The 20,849-nt window shown below is 40.9% G+C and overlaps 2 protein-coding genes across 13 annotated transcripts in view; one reads left to right on the forward strand and one right to left on the reverse strand.

Moving 5' to 3' along the window:
- Nucleotides 1–2,139: 2,139 nt before the first annotated feature.
- The window catches only part of LOC127609103 (eukaryotic translation initiation factor 4 gamma 1-like), a 38,392-nt gene continuing 19,682 nt past the window's right edge, over nucleotides 2,140–20,849 (reverse strand). For 11 of the 12 annotated variants that reach the window (XM_052078794.1, XM_052078802.1, XM_052078799.1 and 8 more), the window contains 22 exons: nucleotides 15,741–16,709; nucleotides 15,568–15,647; nucleotides 15,262–15,451; nucleotides 13,665–13,798; nucleotides 13,346–13,471; nucleotides 12,826–13,236; nucleotides 12,561–12,722; nucleotides 12,229–12,465; nucleotides 12,025–12,129; nucleotides 11,524–11,802; nucleotides 10,728–10,833; nucleotides 10,556–10,646; nucleotides 9,665–9,915; nucleotides 9,412–9,539; nucleotides 8,115–8,287; nucleotides 7,151–7,276; nucleotides 6,982–7,063; nucleotides 6,154–6,252; nucleotides 5,875–6,009; nucleotides 5,196–5,277; nucleotides 4,166–4,306; nucleotides 2,140–3,583 (listed from right to left, as the gene is read on the reverse strand). In XM_052078794.1, the coding sequence (XP_051934754.1) occupies nucleotides 3,405–3,583; nucleotides 4,166–4,306; nucleotides 5,196–5,277; nucleotides 5,875–6,009; nucleotides 6,154–6,252; nucleotides 6,982–7,063; nucleotides 7,151–7,276; nucleotides 8,115–8,287; nucleotides 9,412–9,539; nucleotides 9,665–9,915; nucleotides 10,556–10,646; nucleotides 10,728–10,833; nucleotides 11,524–11,802; nucleotides 12,025–12,129; nucleotides 12,229–12,465; nucleotides 12,561–12,722; nucleotides 12,826–13,236; nucleotides 13,346–13,471; nucleotides 13,665–13,798; nucleotides 15,262–15,451; nucleotides 15,568–15,647; nucleotides 15,741–16,709 (4,286 nt within the window). In that variant the 3' untranslated portion in view covers nucleotides 2,140–3,404. The remainder of the gene's footprint in view (nucleotides 3,584–4,165; nucleotides 4,307–5,195; nucleotides 5,278–5,874; nucleotides 6,010–6,153; nucleotides 6,253–6,981; nucleotides 7,064–7,150; nucleotides 7,277–8,114; nucleotides 8,288–9,411; nucleotides 9,540–9,664; nucleotides 9,916–10,555; nucleotides 10,647–10,727; nucleotides 10,834–11,523; nucleotides 11,803–12,024; nucleotides 12,130–12,228; nucleotides 12,466–12,560; nucleotides 12,723–12,825; nucleotides 13,237–13,345; nucleotides 13,472–13,664; nucleotides 13,799–15,261; nucleotides 15,452–15,567; nucleotides 15,648–15,740; nucleotides 16,710–20,849) is intronic. The other variant, XM_052078798.1, reaches the window with a different exon arrangement.
- ap1s3a (adaptor related protein complex 1 subunit sigma 3a) overlaps nucleotides 19,154–20,849 on the forward strand; it is a 95,285-nt gene continuing 93,589 nt past the window's right edge. The window contains exon 1 of the mRNA XM_052079120.1: nucleotides 19,154–19,165. The gene's annotated coding sequence lies outside the window, so the exon portion shown is untranslated. The remainder of the gene's footprint in view (nucleotides 19,166–20,849) is intronic.

Below are 20,849 nucleotides of genomic sequence, written 5' to 3' on the forward strand. Positions count from 1 at the left end.
CTGTTTTTTAGGATTTGACAAGTGCAGGGACATTGTTGGTGAATCATGCGTAACATTCAGTTGCTCTGATCAAGTATTTTATCACTAACCACAGTGATTCAAACCCTGATGTCTACATTTAAGTGAAAAAAAGGGGAGGACCTGCTGCATGATTCATGTACTTTGCTCTGTCTTGCTTGTATGTGTAAACTACAGGAAGAAGCTCTTTGGGTGGCCGTTTTAGCTTGCTGCCTGCCTCTGCTAGGATGATAAAATAAGATAAATATTGAACTGTTTAAATCATGACATACGATGTTGATGATTAAATAACTTAAGATGAGAAAATATTCTGTCATTAAGAAGAAAAATACTTTATTTAGTCATGATTTAAATATACAATGTGACGTTTGTACTTTTGATGAGACATTTTATTTCGACTTTTCAAGAGGCAAAATTTCTGAACAAAAGTTACCATTTAATTTCTTTCAGGTTTTCAACCTATAAAAACTGGAAAAACTGCAAACATTTTGAAAAAAAGTTGAAAAAAAGCCACATGCCCACTTTCTTCCTGTGCATCAAGGTGGACTAGCACGACAAAAAGAAAAGCTTGACAGTGTTTGAAGTTTTAAGTAGATGCTGTGAGTGCCAAAGATTTACACTTGAAGTTAATTTTTTTTTCCAGACGCACCAAAGGTTTATGTGGTGCAAGGTTTACGGTAATTGATATCTGCAGTCCTCAGTGGGCACTTCATCACGTATACAGTATACCGTATACTGTACAATCTTTAGGGAAATGGCTAACATTGTCAATGCTCAATTTTCAAGACACTTTCAGAGAAGGGCTAATTGCATGTTTATTACGGTGGTTGTTGATGTTTACAGTGGTGTAGAATAGACGCATTTGTAATATTGGGGTGAAATTTATTTCGCCGTGGAGGGGCAAAGTGTTTTAATTGATAAGCGCACGGCTTGTGAATGACAGACTGTTTTGTTGATCGTCAAGCACTGATGGAGAGCCAAGTAATTGTGAGCATACTATTGTTCCAATAAATAACAAAAGCCTGTGCGATTGGTACCAATCGGTGAACAGGGCCAACGCTGGATTAGATGACTAGAAATATGGCAGTATGGAGTTTCAAAGTATTTTGAAAAACAGCTGAACTGCACCTGTTGTTTTCAATGAGACAGGAGAATTCTCAGTTAAATGCATACACACGATTCCGCTCTCATCCACCTGATTTTTCTCTCCTCTACATCTTTTTTTATAGATTTGTTTGCTTGGCGAGTCATTCCTTACAATGCATACTTTTGATTCAGATGTCAAATTGCAACTTGTCTGAGATGACATTTTGCTATTAAAACACAAATTGACAGTATTTTCTCTTGGTCGCTAATATTCCCACCGTTCCGTCTCTCTGTTTGATGAATGCACCCGTGGGTTTAAAGTCACGCACACACATATATTGAAATCAACTAACCATCTCATTATTCAACCATGTGACGCCAACATGACATGGCCCAGGACAGCCCCCTTATAGTGCACAGGATGGAAATTTTACGCGCGACAGCGCTCTCTAGCGAGTGAAGCGCGGTATGGCAGATTCATTCTCAACCAAAACGACGTCTGACCGCGATCGAGCAGCTACAAGAATGATTAGTGGTTTGGTTTCTTGTTAGTCAGACCACTGTGTTAAAGGGACGCATTGCATAGATATCATAAAAGTCTGAGCCAATGCCAGTGAGCTACTGGTTGAAAATAAAACTGTGTTCAAAACATACTACAATATATACAGTACGTACAGTAATAGTGTATAAGTTTCAGTTTTTTTTCTTTTTCAATGAGTGGAATCAAGACTTCTTTTGCTGTATTAACCTGATGTGTCAAGTGGACCAACGGGAAAAACAAAGCAAAACAAACACAAAAAAAACCCACCACCAATAATGCGCCAGTAGCATTAAAGTGATCTAAGACGCCTCCATCAAAAGAAATTTTGGAAAGCTCTCTGAGTTGATGTACAGTTTTCTTTTCACGCTCATCACAGAACCTATTGCAGAAAGTCTTGTCAATAAAATGCAAAAATGTTTAAATCTAAAACCTGTCGGCCTATCTGATGCGAGATATCCACTCAATGAAATGTGACAAAAAATGATAAAGCTACATTTTATTTGCAGCTATCTTTATTATTTCTTCCAATTTTGGATGTGAAAAGAGGCATACATTTCTTTAAATATATTCTTAATAAAGCAAAAGAACTATTTACACATTTTGATTGAACTGCAATCAGTTACTGTACTCTGAATTTACAATTACAAGCACTTTTGGCCAGCTGAGGAGAGAAATAAATACGGGGTAAACTTCCACTTTGTTTTACAAGAAAGCAAAACTACATTAGTATTTTCTTTTTGGGGGATAAAAAAAATACCGGTATATATGTACAGAACTCTCCTAAAATCTGTTTCCACTCATGGAAGCAAAAAGGCCTTCGGATATGTCCTGTTGAACATTTTTTAAAGTTACTTTCATAAAGTGGAGTTTCAACTCTGCAACTTTTCAAGTTTCAATGACAGCATCTTATTAAAATACAACAAGCGTCTTGCTGTCTTCAAGTTTTGTCGTGAAGTACAGTCAAGGAAACAGTAGCACAGATACAGCGGAGGGTAATTTACGCTAAGTGTGTGCGTGTGTTTGTGTGTGTGCAGTTCGGGGGATGAGTGGGTGGGGGGTTGACTGGTCATCGTCCCCAGCAGCAAAACTGGTTCAATGTTCATGATGACTCTCTTCAATGATGCAGTCCTTGTGAAATCTGCGCTTCGTCTTCAGAAGTCTCTAAGTCTTATGACTCCTCTCTCCAAATGTCCACCTTTCTTCAGATTTTTTTTCCCATTTACTAAAAAACACAGGCCAATCATTCAATACAGAAAAAAAATGTTGAAATAAAGCGTCTTCATGAGCATGTAGAACAAACACCGCATGTGCAGAGTTGCTATGACAAATGGATGACATCATCAAAAAAATATATATAGAGCCTCTTAGATATTTATGTATTTGTCAGCATAGTGTTGCTAAGATGAGGGAAAGCCATTTCAAAATTGGATTCAAACTTCAAAGCAAGCAGTCAAAAATAAAATATTGACGTAAATGCTATTAGCCTCCGCTTATCAGCATTCTCATCATCTACTCTAGATTCTTGTCGCATGGATTCATTGGAAAAAGGACATTCAATTGCACAAAAATAAAAGAAATGACATGATTGAATGCTCAATCGATAATACAATCTCTCCCAGTTGAAGATTTTTTTTATTTCTTTTTTTTCCCTCCAGTTTCTGACAAAGGACTTAGTCAGCTTGTCTGAATCCTCCTCAAGTCCTGTCCCAAAGGATCCGAATTGAAATCCTACCAGTCCAAATGTCACGCTCCAGAGATTCTAACTGTTGTCCGATTCGTCCGCCTGGCGTAACCATGTGAAGAAGCCGGTGACGGACTTGAGGGCCACACCCTTGCCCTGCTGCTCAGTGGGGTCCTTGCATGACTCCCACTTGTAAAAGGCATCATCTTTGATTACTTCCTCATCATAAAGTGTGTCAAAGAACATTCGCAGCAGATCTGATGGTGGGACAAGAGACATCACTTGAGCTCAGCACAGATATTCTTGGCAGTTGAAAGAAGCGAACGAATACCGTATTTTCCGCACTATAAGGTGCACCTAAAAGCATTCAATTTTCCCAAAAGCTGACTGTGCGCCTAATAATTGAATTGTTTCCCTGTTAAGAGTTCCTATGCCATCTAGTGGTGGTTATTAGCAGCCACCAATTTCAATGTTTTTGCCCAACACTAATTGACATATGTATTCACCAACACACACTCAAATAGACAACTACTTTGTGAGCTCCGCAGAGCCATTATGAAAAAAAGATGATAACAAGAGCAGAGTTTACTACAGACTAAATGAAGGAAGGAGACAAGCAAGACTTCTAAGGATTGAGCCCATGAGGTTTGTGTGCATTTTTGTTGAATCAATTGTGTTCACAACTTTTGTGCGCCCTATACAGTATATGAAAACAGTTTTCAAATCGGACATTCATTGAGGATGCGCCTTATAATGCGAAGCGCCTTATAGTGCAGAAAATTATTTAAGTATCATGAGTAATAAGTTTAGGTTCTATTTGTTGGTATAAAGTTACTCACTGGCCGGTTGCTCCATGTGCACCATTAGAGCCTGCAAGGCATAGAGAGCTTGCAACTCCTTCTGATCATCCTTCAGGAATTTCTGCAGCAACTTGGCCCTCTGATTGATTATTTCGTCATTCACCTTGTAGGGATTCTCACCTGCATGTCATCAAAAAAAGCAAAGTCAACAAGACATTCATTACAGCTCGCATTTAGCGCTGATAGCATACATTAGTTTAACTAGATGTTTTTTGACCTGTACGCTGGACAAAAAGTCAGAAATGCACCTAAATCAGTTCCTCATCCATCCAACCATTCTGTACTGCTTGTCCTCATTAGTGTCGGTCGTGAGCAGGAGCCAAGCAATCACAGGGCACATATAGACAAACAATCCACTCACATCCACAAACTACAGACAATATTTTCAGTGAACATGCATGATTTTTGGAATGTTGGACAAATGAAAGGCGCTTATAAATAAAATGTATTATTATTATTATACCCCGAGCACCCCCGCCCCCCTTTTGTTTTTTTAAATCTTGTCCTTATTATTTTTGGGAAACATTTGATGCATTCAATTTTGTGGGAACATTTTCTGTCCAGTATGACTGCCACATTCCAAAAAACGTCCATAGGAGTATGATTATTTTTGTGTGGCAAAAACATCAGTGACTTGCACAATGTCTTGATATCAACCCAATGGAACATTTTAGAGATGAACTAGAATGACGATCGCGAGCTAGACCCTCTTTTCATAAGCTCCCAAAACATTTCGGTGGATAAATGGGAAAAACCTCCCATAGAGTCACCAAAGTTTTAGCAAAGTTTTGCCCAAAAAGTGTGGAAATCTGTTTTGGCTGTACAACAGAAACCAGTTTGATAGGTTCATAAATTGTCACGACCAAAGTGTACCAAGTGTTTGTTCATAGACAGTACGTCACTTTTTTTCCCTCCTCGCATTACCAATCAGTCGTAGTGTGCCTCCTGACCATGATTCAGTGTAAAATGATTATAATCTTGAACGGAGAATGTAAAGTAAGCAACTCACAGATGATTGCTGACTGGCAAATACAGGTCATAAGTACTCTGACAAACATGTTGGAGGAGGCCTGCTGCTCATCCAGGTTGGCCTACAAGACAGAAAGATTGCTGTACTTATATGCTAAACATTTTGGCAGCATCACTCACAAATAAACCGCTCAATGAAAACAACAACAGGGCTATTATTCATCAGTATATTGAAAGTTGAGTATGGCCACTGGACAACATTTCTTGAAAAGCAAAAATGTTCTTAAGTGAGCATAAAATTGTTAAAATAACAATCCTGGGTACTATCCACCTTTGTCTAATGTGGAAGAGGAATCTATTTTCAAACATAGGTACAACATAAAAGACATAGCATGTACAAAATATATAACATTAGGGAGTCATTAAAAATCACACTGAAGCTAACATCCATCCATTCTCTGAACCACTTAATCTTACTAATATCGTTAACAATCATTTTTTGTTGCGATAAAGGAGACAACAAAAGGACAAAAACAGATATGAACACTAATGTAATAGAGATAGTTTGTCATTTAATGTATTGGTAAAAACATGGCATATCCTTCACATGTACTACGGGGCCAATAAGAACACAATTCTAAGGCTGCCATTTCATGAATGGAATAACAGTCAGTGGAAGTCAAATGTTAATATAAGCCCAATAAAAAAGGAACACGCACCTCAATCCAGTCAATGATTCTTTTGCTGTCAGCCTTGTCTTGGATCAGTCTTTCAAGCTGTCTGCTCAGCTCTGCAGAACTCATCTTCTTGGTTTTACTCTTTTCAGATGCTTCAGCCAGTGTGAACATCACATTCTGTACCCACAAATGGTATCTTGTTATGACTTCCGAAAGTGATTTGAACTACGACTTCATTGCAATAGATCAGTCGAAGAGGCATAAGACGGTAGTTACTAGGTAGAGGAGGAGAGAAAGAAGTTAGTGATCATCGCCCCTTACCTTTTCGGTCACAAACTTGTTGACATCTACATCCTCAGGGAGGAAGTCTTTCCATTGGAGTCCTGCCCCACGCCACATTGTGCCCACCTTGTTATGGCTCTGGTTGTGAGATATCCACATTTACAAGAATTGAAGAACATTACCCAGTCAGATAAATGTATTTTTATTTTTTTTATGCTGGTTCCACTGTGATTCTTACGACGCCGCCTCATTTAGCTAAGAAATGCATGGTCCCACACGACCACAGCTTATTCGACTGGGCATCCTCCAATTTATTAGGATGTAAATCCAGGTGCCAATACTAAGCTCACAATAAATGAAACTATTGAATGACACTGAATTGATAACAAAAAAAAAATCAGATTAAAAAAAAATTGTATCATTCAAATTGATGCAATTGGTGGCCCGGTGGTCTAGCGGTTAGCGCATCGACCTCACAGTGCAGAGGTACCGGGTTGAATTCCAGCTCCGGCCTCCCTGTGTGGAGTTTGCATGTTCTCCCCGGGCCTGTGTGGGTTTTCTCCGGGTACTCCGGTTTCCTTCCACATTCCAAAGACATGCATGGCAGGCTGATTTAACACTCCAAATTGTTCCGAGGTGTGAGTGTGGATGGTTGTTCGTTTCTGTGTGCCCTGCGATTGGTTGGCAATCAGTTCAGGGTGTCCCCTGCCTACTGCCCGAGGACAGCTTGGATAGGCTCCAGCACCCCCCGCGACCCTTGTGAGGATCAAGCAGATCAGAAAATGGATGGATGGAATTGATAAAATTGACACTGAATTTGTCAACCAACACTGTACTTGATTTGTGAAATCAAACCGATGAGCTCACCATCTCTTTGCAGAGTAAAGTGAGGATACAGACAAGCAGGTCTCCAGCTTTGCCCAGAGGGATCAAAGGCTTTGAAATCTCCCTGTAAAGTCCAAGACATAGCGTTCACATCATTTGCAAATATTTTCCGTTTTTGTCTTTGAACATTCGAGGAGGTACAGAGACTAACTTAAAAAGGTGTCCCATTGGGATCCCTCCCTCATTGAGCATGGGAGTGATCAGTTCTGACAGGTAGAGCCAGATGTGCGGGATGTCGATCGCCATTTCTTCAGCTACCACCAGGATTTCACGAAGCCTACATAAAACAAAGTCAATGCTCTGACTTAAATAGGATTGGGTTTGCAATTGAAAAACAAAACAAAACTTTTGTCATGCAGTATTTGCTCAAACATTCAGTATGACGTGACAGTCATTCATGAATAAAATGATCTGCGAAAAAAGTCAGCCCTGCCTCCATCTCGTACCTCTAATTTGACTTAATGATCTAACGACCGCGCCTGGGGAAAAACAACCAATCAGACAGAGGGCCTTGCAAGGTGACAAGCATTTGCCATGAACTTGCAAGCACAATTACAGTTGGCACATCCCAAATGCCCCTGTTGCTTTGGCCTTCAGGAAATCTGATGAAACGAGAGTGGAAAATCCACTTTTCCAATCCACAAAATTAAAGTGTTTCTATCCGTATTTTGCAACTACTGGGCATAAGATTAACAAAAAGTAGCAGAGAGAAAGGATTTCACGCACTGAAAGGATTAAAGACCACTGCGGAATCAGCAACATTTCTGCTCGATATTTTTAAAAATTGATTTAAATTCCCCCAAAAAAGATACTTCCAGGCAATAACAGACTACAGGGGACTATAGATGGAAATTAGCCAAGGGCTATATTCTGTCATATTTACGTGTAACAGTTAATGAACATGCACAGAATACAGAAGTATTGTGATTCTAAAACTGGAAATAAATGGCACAATATGAACATGTGACAGAAGACGACAACACACAATGATAAACATGAATGACCTGATAACAACAAGAGTTTCTTATCAAATGCTTGAAAATAAATGTGAATTCTGACAAGACCACATCTTAGTTAATCATGCCTGATCAGGGCTTTTGAGATTTCCTACTGACCCTTTAAAGTACTGTTCTGTCAGGAGGGTGCCTGTCTTAATGAGCTGGTGCAGCAGCCGACCCAGGTTCTCTCTTGTAATGGTGTTCCGCTCCAATGTTGATTCCAGACCGAATTGTACAAACACAAACAATAGCTGAGGGCAGTTTATCTCGTTCACACATTGCAGGGCCTCCTGTGGGGACACAGAAAAACATCATTGGCTATCAATGCGTGCTGAGACATTTATATTTAGTGTGTTTTCACGAGCAAAAGGCACACTTCAAAGTTTTACATGATCTTCAAAATAGATGGTTCGCCTCATAATGCGGGTGGGGTGTCTTGTGTTTACTAAGTTCCCAAATCTGTGAATGCTGTTGTGTGACTTCGATGAGGGGTGCATTTGACTGAATCACGTGCCGACACGCTTGTTATATAGAGGACAACATGCACATGTTAACATGGGTAGGGTGGGGCGTGAAAGAGGACGCTAAAGGCACGCCCCCAGTAAGTGTTTATAGGTGTATATAGTCCATGCATTTTCAGTGGACTGAAATAATACTTTGGGAGAATTTTTAGGATTTAATAATTAGGTGATTATTTTTTTCCCAAAATTTCAGTGGAGTCAATTATAAAGACATTTTGGCTATTCGTGGTCCAGGCAGGTCCCAAACCTCTGCGAATGAATAGCAGGGGATCGACTCTGTGGCAAATAAACAAGCTGGTTAAATAGATTCGAAAGATTGGTCCATCTTCTGATGCGGTTATCGTTTGTTAAAACTCACTGATCGGTGATCACCTCCAAAATCCTGATTTTGTAATGCCTACAAAACTACTAAACCAGTTGGCACTTAAAAAGTGCTGCAAAGAAGAACAGGTGATAGTACCTAAAGACAGGTGTGCCAAACTTGTGGCATCATATTAAAAAAATACTCCCAAAGGCCAATCATTGTTCACGTTGGCATGATACTGTGTGTTTTGTGTCGAGTTTAAAGGAGAGCGGGGGGAATTCTCATTTTGGAATCAGGCTACAACAGTGAAATGAAGAAAAAGCGAAGGGCTGTGAGAACTGTCCAGACTCATAGAGTAAGCCAATTGTCACTTGTTAATGCACAAGCAATAAGCATTAGACGTATGTTTCAGTTTCGAGTACAATGAATTATTTTACAAATAAATAAATCCCGTTTACAAAAACGTAACATTTCTTTCATATGTATTGTAGATACCGCATACGCTTTGGCAACCCACCCAAGCTGCTTTTGGGAGAGGCACAATGAAGTGACATGTACAAAAAAAATTAATAAAAATGTTTTGTCTTACCTTGATATCAAGGATATGGAGGTATTCTTCAATGATGGCTTTGGATTTTTTGGTTAGCTCTTCCACAGTCAAAGCAGGCTTGGTAGGGGTTTGGAGAGGTGGAGGAGTGCAAGCGGTTTCCCTCCTCACTGTTTATGTTATCAAAACGACACCAAAATGTAATGAACAAGTACAGAATTAAAATCATTCTTGCTAAAATGGGAGTGGTGACACACAGGAGTATAAGTACAACAGTAAAAGTCTGGTCAGGTACCGTTCTCTCGACTCTGAATTCTCTCTTTGCTGCCGCGATCTCTGTCATCGGTCATATTTGCTACTTTGCGGACTGGATCTGCTGAACCACGCTGCTCTCTCTCCCGACTCTGTTCCTCATTTTCCCGACTGAAGCTTCGTGTAGCAGCACCCTGTGGCCTGTTTCGTTCACGATCATCACGTCGGTCAAGACCACGATCGGCCCGGTCGGAACGGTCAGAACGCTCGCCCCGTTCTCGACTTGAGCTGTTTCTGTATGGGGACAGATTAAAAGCAAACATGGGAGAATAACGCTGGCAGAAAACAAAGTTTTAATGACAAACACCCAAAAATATATATGTGTATAGTGTCACGACTAACAAGTCCTTGTAATATCAAACAGTAATTACAACTGCATTTTTTTTTGCCTACTTTTGTTGGTGGTTTATAACTCATATTTGCTCGGGCTGGCTTGTGCATATGATTAATTCAACTTATGAAAAAAGGTGGATGTAAAACCAAACATGAACCAGTTACGATCAGGTTGAAGACCCAACAAATGCGGTAAAATAGCACGTGTTAACAGCTGTGAGAAATTAAAGCAAACTAATTTATTTTCTTGACAAATAACTCCAAGAACATAAAAAAAAAAAAATTGATTTACTGGTCATCCGAGTTTAGTAAACATGATTTTTCAAACAATACAGGATATTCATGAATACACTGCATCTGTGAGCTTAATGACAAAAGTACAATTTTGTACACTGTTATAACATTATCTCAAAAATTGCCAAGACGTACGCATCGTCAATATTGATATATTTGAAAATAAATAAATAAATAAAATCACATGGTTGGCAGGTCGGAATGACAACATTACAACTTTGTTTTACACAGTTACAACTGTAATTACCTCTGAGGAACCCGTCTGTCTGACTCTGAAGTGCCTGACGAGGACTGTTGCAGAGCTGAGAACCTGTTGGCAGCTGGACGGCCGCCTAATTCTGGGGTAAGGAAGAACAATACACTCATAGATTGTATTGTTCATACTCAAGGCTGCAGAGATATCTAACAGGGAGACCTACCGGAATCCATAAGCTTGTTGGTGCTACCACCGCTACTGCCCCTACCCCAGCTCAAAGCACCTTTGCCTCCGGGAGCGAGACACTGAGCGTGGATATCAAAAGATGCCTGATAAAAAGAACGGTTTGTTGATTAAAACCAAACTTCCATCTGAAGACTAGAGCGCTGAATCAAGGCTGCTTCAGCATCTGGCTTAATTGAGAGTTGACATTTGATAAGATAGACTCGATGTAACTGAAATGTTTCGTTTTCGTTTCAATGGTATTTTTTGTGTGTTTCTATAATATGCACATTTTATTAGTGATATTGGTGATTTTAAAGTACAGTGGACGCTTGCTTTCTTACATTTTATGGGGGCAGGGGGAAGCCCACCACCATTTTCTGTCACATTGGCATTTCATCCGTGTTTATTCAAGATTTTTTTTTTTGAGTGTCCCTCTTCCTTATCGCTTTCTGCGAGATGATCATCTGATCGAGTGACATCTGCTGGTTTCAACTGTCGATCAACACCAAGTTTGGCGTTGATCGACAGGAAAAGGGTTGGTTGAACTGAGATTTACATGTAACACAAGGGTGGCAAGTTCACGTGGCGGATATTGACCTCATTTTCGATAATATCTTGAATGTTCATATCTTGATTTTGATACTAGAAAGAGATATCGCCATGCTCTATTTAAAACAAAAGCGAAACAATTGTTTTACATGTAATTCTGTTTGGATTGTTCTATTTCAAGGTTGTGTTTGATGCACGGTGGAAAGCAAATAATACATGCATATAACAGACAAGAACGGCAGTACCTTTGGGAATTTCAATTTCCCATCATAAGTTCGGTTCTTAGAAACTGTGTTCCAGCCATCATCTTGTGGTGAAACACCGCGGCCAGGAGTGTGAGGTCCTCCACGACTCCCTAATCCTCCTCCACCCATCCTGTTTCCCGGACTGCCGAAAGACTCTTTCTTCGCGATGAGGGCATGTTGCACTTTCATGTGCTCTCTGTGCTCCTCCAGCTGAGCTTCTTTGTGAATCTGGTCAATAGTCTTTGGGCCTTGGTCGCCTCGTCTGGGCACCCAATTACTCTGACATGATGCGAGAGAATTTAAGCAGAATAAATGCTAGGTCACCAAAACTGAAAGAAGTATAGTCAAAACCAGTTACACAAAAATCAGACAAAAGAGTAACTTGATAAGGCTTTGCAGTGACATTAAACACTGCCGGATGATGAGGTGTAATCATCACTGCGTGCTGTGAGCGGGCAGAATAAAGTTGATAAAACATCAGGTGGAGGGATGAAAGTTTACCCGTCGAAGGTCCACCACATCTTGCAACATAAAGCGGATTCTGGCGCTGGTCTTCTTTTCCTTTATTACTTTCTCCATCTGTTTGAAGTACTGGTCCATAAGAGGCTAGAAACAATTACAACACAATGGTCGGTGCTGTAGTTTTGTACATTGCCAACCTTGCAAGCGGACACTGATGTATTGGACTGCAAGTGTGCACCGTACCTTGGCCTTTTCAAAGTCTAGATCCTTTCCAATGGTAGATAACAGTCTGCAAAGGCACTCCAGAGACTCCTCGTCATGGTTTTTCAGTAGCTTTACAATGCACTCATGCATGATGACTTCCGTGAGCATCTTTAGTTTGAATAGTTCACCGATGAATTTAATATTACCAAGTGAGCGCCTCCTAGCCTTGTTTTTAGACTCTTCAAGTTCCTCAATTAACCGTTGCTTCTCCTCATCCTGTTGTGGGGAAAAGTGCGATGCACAGTTGAGAAATACACTGTCATTTTAAAAATTGTTTATCGTGAATGGTAAAATAAAAAATAAAAAAATACTTTGCAGTACAATACCCCTTCTGCAGCCTCCAGCTCCCGTTGCTTCCTTTCAAATATCTCATTGTCATATTTATCCTTCTCAAACTCATTCTGGCATCGATTCAGGAGGAGCTTCCGGAAGTTCACGGTGTCCCCTGGCTTATCTGTGGCTTGGACTTTTAGCTAAAAAGTTCAGAATTTTTATTGCCATTTCCATTTATGAGAAGTCATTTAGACTTAAGGTGTCTAAATAGGGAGTAACTCTTAGTATGTTTTTGATACATACCCCCATAACGCAGCGGCACATGTTGGCATAGGCCACTGAAAAGTCTGGCTCAGAGATGGCCTTTTCAAAGGTGAGGTCTATGACACCTTTTAACTTCTCCTCCGTGTCGATAGTGAGTTCTGACACTTGTTTCATTAGCTGTTGAAACTTTTGCGGGGTCAGTTTGTTGAGAATACTGCGGACCTTTTTAAATAATTCCTGTGTCTTGAGTTGATCTGGATCATTCTCCACTGTTTGTTCTCCAGCACAACCACGCATTGCTTTTTTCAGGGAAGGCTTCCATGCCTTCTCAGCCTTGTTCAGCTTGACATCCTCATTAAGAGACATGCTGGTAATAATTTTCCTCGGTTCTTTCCGTTGCATCTGCTGAGACCGACGCGGACCACCTATACCGACACCCATACCGGGAGGCTTAATTTTTTTTTTTTTTAATAGGAAAGAGGGAAAGTGAGAGGACAAAATAATGACACAACACTACTAAATAGCTAGTCTGTGATCATGACAAAAAAATGTAACTTACTGGTCCTCGACTTCCTCCTCCTGAACCTGGCCTGCCAAGGTTAGCAAACGAAGGTGTGAAATCAGGACCATAGTTAATCCCAGGCAGCCGACTGGGGTCAATTTGGCGCAGAGGAGTCTTGTTAGCCTTAATAGAAAGGTAGATGTGCTGATCATAAAAAGCAAACTATTAAAGATTTAGCACGGTCATGTTTTTCTGTTTGCAAATACAACAGACTTGGTTTTTATTTTTTTTTGCTTTTAAATTCTTGTCTTTACAAGAATTTAAAAGACATTAACTACTAAGTTTTTTTATATGTTATTAGTGTCCGTGGCTGTACCTTGTCTAGGACAACATCATTTATGGCAGGAAGACCCTCAGGCTTATTCATGCTGGCAGAGATGAATTGAAATCTCAGAAGGAACGCGCGGTCATACTTTTTCTTCTCCTCCGGATTGATTGGCATCCATTGTTCTAGAAAAAAACATTGTGGAAAAATAAAAAAACTGAATACAATGATGTGAAAATCACGTTCAATCTATATTTAATTGAATGCTCTCCAATGACAAGATATTCAATCTTCAAACTGATAAACTTCAATGTTTTCGGCAAATAATCATTAACTTTGAATTTTATGGCTCCACTACATTCCAAAAAAGCTGGGACAGCTGGCAAAAAAATGAGAACCTTGAGGATTGCTGATCAAACACCTGTTTGGAACATCCATTAGGTGAACAGGCTAACTGGGAACAAGTGGATACCATGTTTGGGTATAAAAGGAGCTTCCCTGAATTGCTCAGTCATTCACAAACAAAGATGGGGCGGGATTCATCTCTGCATCAGAAAATAATCAAACAGTTCAAGGACAATGTCCTTCCACATACACTTACAAGGAATTTCAGGATTTCGGCATCTAAACTCCATAATATCATCAAAAGGTTCAAAGAATCTGGAGAAATCACTGCATGGAAGCGGCAATGCAGAAAACTAGCTTTGAATGCTGGTGGCCTTCGATCCCTCAGGAGGCACTGCATCAAAAACTAACGTCATTGTGCAAAGGATACCACATGGGCTCAGGAACACTTAACTGATTCAGTACCAGCCAATTCTATACCAAGTCTGAAAAGACATTTAAAAACGTCTTTGGGAGTGAATGATTTAAAAAACTGATGCCAGTAAATACAGTTCAGCGCTATATCTGTAAGTGCAACTCAAAACTCTACCATGCAAAGCAAATGCCATTTATCAACAACACCCAGAAATGCCGCTGGTTTCTCTGGGCCTGAGCTCCTCGCAGATGGACTGATGCAAAGTGGAAAAAGTATTCTCTGGTCTGTCGAGTCCATATTTCAAATTGCTTTTGGAATTTGTCGACGCTGTGTCCTCCGGGCCAAAGATGTTGAGAACCATCCGGACTGTTATGGACGCAAAATTAAAAAGCCAGGATCTCTGATGATAATGGGCTGTTTTAGTGCCAATGGCATGGGTAACTTACACATCTGTGAAGGTACCATTAATGCTGAAAGGTACAAACAGGTTTTGAAGAAACATTTTCTGCCATGCAAGCAACGTCTTTTTAATGGATGACCTTGCTTATTAAAGCAAAACAATGCCAGACCCACATTCTGCAAGTGTTACAACAGCATGGCTTTGTAGTAAAAGAGTGCGGGTACTGGAATGGCCTGCATGCAGTCCAGACCTGTCTCCCATTGTAAATGTGCACCACAGTATTATGCAATGTAAAATATGACAACACTGCAGATTTTTAAAATAACCACCTTTCCACTAAACTACTTTCAACCAATCGGTAGATATACTATACATGACAACTCTTTTTTTCAGGAAAAGAAAAACACCTATGTACATATATGGGGAAGATAAATAAATTATATGTTCATACTGAATTGAGAAGGCAGCAACTGGGATAATGTACCTACCCTCTTTATACTGATATTCCTTGTCAGTTGCCGTCTGCTTCGGAGGGTTTGGCTGAATGTTCTCAGTATCCAGCTTATCCTCCTTGTCCTCCCAAGTTAAGTCATTGTCTTCTAATGCTGGAGATGCAGCGGGAGGCTCAGTTTTAGCTGATGTTGCTGGGACAACCTCTGGTGGTACAACTACTTTCTCCTGGAACAATGGGGGAAATGTGTGAATGGTTCAAAGTGGGCCGGCAATTTCACTGTATTTTATTCACATGGACTTTAATTACATGGAGCGGTTGAAACAGATGAATGTACGCCCACCTCTTTAAATGCATCCAATAGATCTCCCACTGCCTCCTTTTTATTCAAATCCTTCATTTTCCTCTTTTTCTTTGGCACAGCTACAGAAATGGACAAAGTCATCATGTAAAAAAAAAATCCAGAGATAATTAAGAAATGTAAAGCATACTGTCGATAGGTGGTAAATGACACACCTTGCATAGTAGTTTCTACAAGGGTAATGACAGTCTGGGGAGGACTTGTCACTGTTTCTCGGACGCGGACATCTTTTGAGCCAGCCACCAGTGGAGATGACATTGCTCCTGCAGTACAAAGAGGCATTATGGTATCCTCACTGGTGTTTTGAGAAACAGGCGGAACCGTTTCTTCAGCCTCAGGCTGGGAAGATGCTGCCTGGGTAATTGTTTCAGTAGGAACCTCTGGACTGATGGTAGAAACGGACTCGGTAGCAGGCGCTATGGTTGATTCAACAAGTGATGTAGGCACTGCCTTCCTGGTGGCCTTGGAAGTTTTAATGACAGGCTGCAGACAAATATCAGGCTCAGCAATGGGGCTATCATCATGCTGTTCTGCGCTAACGTCAAGGGACTCTGGGTCTTGGGGGGATGGAAGTGGTAAACCATTGGAAAGGCAGAGCTCCTCTGGCTGAGCAATGGGAGACTCCAGAGAAGACTCCTGGTGACTAGATGGCAGCATCACCAAAGGGCTTTTTGGCACATCTATAGCCACACCATTTGCAGAGGAGGAGAGTGTGTGAGACTTGTCCATAAAAGATGAAGCATCCTCTGAATGTACCTCCTCTTTCTTTTTAGTCACCACATCCACATCCTCAAGATTTGTGGCTGTCCTTTCTGGGTTTTCCTGAACTGCAGAGGTGGGCATAGGATCAGGAAGGGGTGCAGGGTAGGCAGGCACCTCAGGCGCAGATTGAGGCTCTGGAGTTAGTTCTCTGGGAGATGTGGCAGTGAACATTATGTCTGTAATGGCAACAATGGGAGCAAGGGGGGGAATACAAATTGTGCTGACAGGGGTTTCTGATATTACAGACGGTGTAGTTGGCTTATTATTCATGTCAGACAAGGTAGCCTCTGCTGGGGTGAGGTCATCCTGAACAATATCAGGAGGCTGTGACAAAGAAGGCAGCAAACGTTTTCCTCTGTCATCTGTAAAGTCATAAAAATCAAAAGAATTTGTACAAGTTCCAACAATATCAAATCATTCAGTTCAAACGTTTTTTCATTTTATGTACAATAGGTCCATTCTTGGTGCTGATGAGCTTGGGCAGTTGGACATCCTCCACATATCAAACCTAACATTTTCTTCTATCGTGATCATTTGTTGTATAACTTGGGTTCTCGTCAAACTGAAAGGTAAACATCTTTACTGACTTCTGTGTAAATTTCCCCTGCGGAACTAAGAGCAAAAACTTTGCTGTTGAGCAGATTTTGTGCCTGTGTCATCTTTTGGGGGGGTGAGGGGGGTCATTGGGATTGGGGAGTTAATTTACATTCATTTCAAAGTTACCCATATCAGGCAGGCATGTATACATGTCTAAATTTCTTAAATGTTTCAACAATTTTTAATCAGTTCAATTGGAGCTAATTTCAACTGGAGAACTGAACAATTCTTTCTGCATGTGTGTATGTTCCTCACTAACAGCCGCGGCAATCACTTGTTACAGCTGCAGCTGTTGTGAAAGTATGGTATAAATAAAGTTGAGTTGAATTTATTGTCATCAGTCAAAGGGCAATTCAACTATGACTATCTATTGTCTATTTCGTGTTGCACATACCGCACGTTATGCCAAATTCACATGCATGCAGTAATGCAAGTTGAAGGTTCAATTCCCGGCCATTGCGACCATGTTGACGTGTCCTTGAGCAAGATACTGAACCCCCAGTATCTTGCTCTGGGGGTTCTATGGTGCGTATGGTATGGTTGTTCTAAAGTGTGAAGCCCTTTGAGTTCCAAAGGTCAATAAGCGCTGTACAAGTGACAGCCCATTTACCATTTACTTAGAGATGAGCCAACATTTGCATCTAATTATTTGACATGATTTATGTTTGCATTTGTATATGTATGTAATTTTAAGTGACCATTATCCACTCGGTGATTACTGTTACCAAACAGCTGAAAAATGGTCAGAATTGTGTCATTTAAGAAGTGACATTTTTGTACACAATGTTGCCTGGCCTGTCTTATTTCGGAACAACTTTCTCGCCATTGTATCACACAGCCAGCCATTTAAGGATGTAATTACAAAATATGACACTGTTGTCGCATGTAGCACAGCTAGTAGAGATGGGTGACAAAAAAGTTGAATATGAAGGGAGAGTCAATTTATTTCAATCATTCTTTTAAAAAGCGAAATTTGTATCTTAGATGAGGGTTATTCAATAAATAAGGTGCATTTCTCAGTATAAGGACTTCTAATACAGATAGAAGCTTACGATTTTTTTTCACTGTAGTCTTCCAGCACTGTAAAATACTTTTCCCATCTGTGTACAAGCTTCCGCATTCCCCCAGTGTAAAAATCTTTGGATTGATGTCTCAGCCAGTCGCTCACAACACATGAGGGAGCAGTTCCCACCCCAGCTCGTTGATGGTCTGCACCGTTTGGGCTGCTGTGTGAGGCCTTGCGTTGTCATGATGCAGGATGACTCGTTCTGACTGATGACCCCTCCTGCGTTTGTTCTTTATGACTTTCTTGAGCTGCCTCAGCAGTTGGCACGAAGTTTGAAAGTGACAACGTCAAAAGTGTTCTGAGCGACGGTATGAGAAGTCCTTATATGTACTGAAAAATTCACCTTACTTATTGAATGACCCTCATATTGGTTGACCACAAAGTGAAGTATATCAGGCCTTTATTTGTTTCAGTTTTGAAGATGATGGCAGAAAAACACACTCAAATTAAGGAATTCACAAAATCTCAATATTTCATGTCACCTACATAAAAGGATACCATACAGATATGTTGGCCCTTTAAAAAGTGTATTTAAGTACAATTCGACTATTTTGTTGGGCCTCCGTTTGCATTAAGACAGCGTGGCATGGAGGCGATCAGCCTTTGGCACAGTTCATATGCTATAGTTGCTTTGATATACCCCTTCAGAACGTCTGCATTTCAATGTTTCTGCTCCCTCACCATCCTCTTGAATACCCGATCATTTTCAGTTGGGTTCAAGTCAGGTGAGTTTGTGGGCCAAACAATACCTGTTCTTCCATGGCCATAAAAGCAGATCTTGATAGTTTTGGGTTTGTAGGCAGGTGCCAAATACTGCTGGAAAATAAAATCATAGCCTCCAAAAAGCCCATCAGCAGCGGGAGGCATGAAGTGCTCTAAAATTTACTGGCAGAAAGTTGCGGTGACAGTGGACTTGATAAAAGACAATGGACTCACCCCAGCAAATGACATGGTTCCCCAAACCATTGACTGACCGGGGAAATTTCACATTGGACTTAACAACATTACTTTTGTGCTTCTCCAGTGTTCCTTCTCTCTGAGGTGTTGACTTCCAAATTAAAATAATATTGTATTTTCATCTGAAAAGTGGACTTGGGACCACTGGGCAACAGACCTGTACTTTTTCCTTCATAGCCCAGCACAGACGTTTCTGACGTTGTTTTAGGTTCAGGAGTGGCTTGAGTCATGGAATTCTACAGCTGTAACACATGTCATGCAGATGTCTGTATGTGGCGATTCTTGATGCACTGACACCACTCCCGATGACGCTCCCCCAGATTTCGGAATCGCCAATGCTTGACAATCCTCTCAAGGTTGCGGCCATCCCTGTCACTTGAGTGCCTCTTCTGGCCACATTTTCCCCTTCCTCTTAACACAGTTTGTGGGCCTCCCGCTTCTTTGTGGGCATCCCGATTTCTTGTTTAGATCTTTTCGCCTTATGGAGAGTGTCAGTGATGGCTTTCTGCACAACCGTCAAGTCTGGAGTCTTCTCCATGTTTTTGAAACTCACTTGGCCAGATTGAGACCATTTAAAGGCTGAGGAAAACCTCTGAAGGTGCTCTTCATTAATTAGTAGATTGGGACACAGGGGGCCTTGAACTTTGTCATCTTATCATTTTGTGAAATACATTTTTTTTTTACTTTTATGGCTTTCTGCCACACTCATCACAAATGAAGGCTGAAAATTGTCACTTCGTGTGTGGTGAACTGATATAACACACGTTTCACAAATTGTTGAAATAAATGAACTTTACCTTGATATAAAATTATTTTTGGGCACCCACTTGTACTTGCATGACAAATTTTTCTTCAAGTATAGACAGAGAGAGGACAGGCAAGCTAGTCCGCCAATGGTGAAGGGTGGGCGTGTTGGACGCTAAAGGGACGCCTCAAGCCAGTACCAACACTTGTATAGACAGTGTGGCAATGTGCATTGTTGCAAAACAACTCCGGTTTTGGTTTCTAAGAACCCCTGAAAATAAATTCGACAAAAAGACACGCCTACGAAGCTCAGTTCAAACTTAAAGCCACCGGTTATGCTTTTGGCATGCGTGCCCATCTCACAGCAGCGGTGAAAAAACAAGTCAAGCAAATGAACTCTGAGCTTGCCGTTATTCCCGGAGGCTTGACTAAAGAACTCCAACCGCTGGACATTGGCATCAACCGGGCGTTCAAAGTAAAGTTGCGAACGGCATGGGAACAATGGATGATCGGTGGCAAACACAACTTTACAAAGAGCGAGAGGCAGCGCTTGGCGAGTTACGCCACAATACGCAACAACGAGAGGGAACGCGGCGTTTTTGATGGATTACGGTACTTGCACAATTGTTCAATTCTTTCTACACACACACGCGCTGCCACCATGTTTCGCTCTGTTCTTTACTTTCAAATGTGGGAAAGCTTCACACGAGAGAAATGTTGACTTTGCTGTTGCTACTCCTTCTTTCCGCTTGGCAATGCGTAGCAACTCACACTAGCATGTGATGCATTCAATGACAACTGAGATGTGCAGTCCTCTGCTTCTGATACAGAGGATGAGGACTTTGATGGATTTCTGGGTGATGATTGATCGAAAACGTGAGAACATTGTACGATGGCTAAATAAAATACACCCGAACTCAGTTCTGCTTTTTAAAAACGTGTTTTTAGCTTATCTGTATGTCTTGGCGTGCTACCGTATGCTTCAAGCTAACGTGTTAGAGTGCGCGCATGCATGCCGTATGTTTAAGCTGGCGTATGTTTTACCACTGTAAAACTGCGGCCATTAGTACGATGCGTCCTGTGTATGTGTAAAATACAGAAATGTCACCCATTAATGAGACTGCGGCCATTGGTACGG

This window comes from Hippocampus zosterae, chromosome 10 (assembly GCF_025434085.1).
Source record: "Hippocampus zosterae strain Florida chromosome 10, ASM2543408v3, whole genome shotgun sequence".
NCBI classification, from domain to species: Eukaryota; Metazoa; Chordata; class Actinopteri; order Syngnathiformes; family Syngnathidae; genus Hippocampus; species Hippocampus zosterae.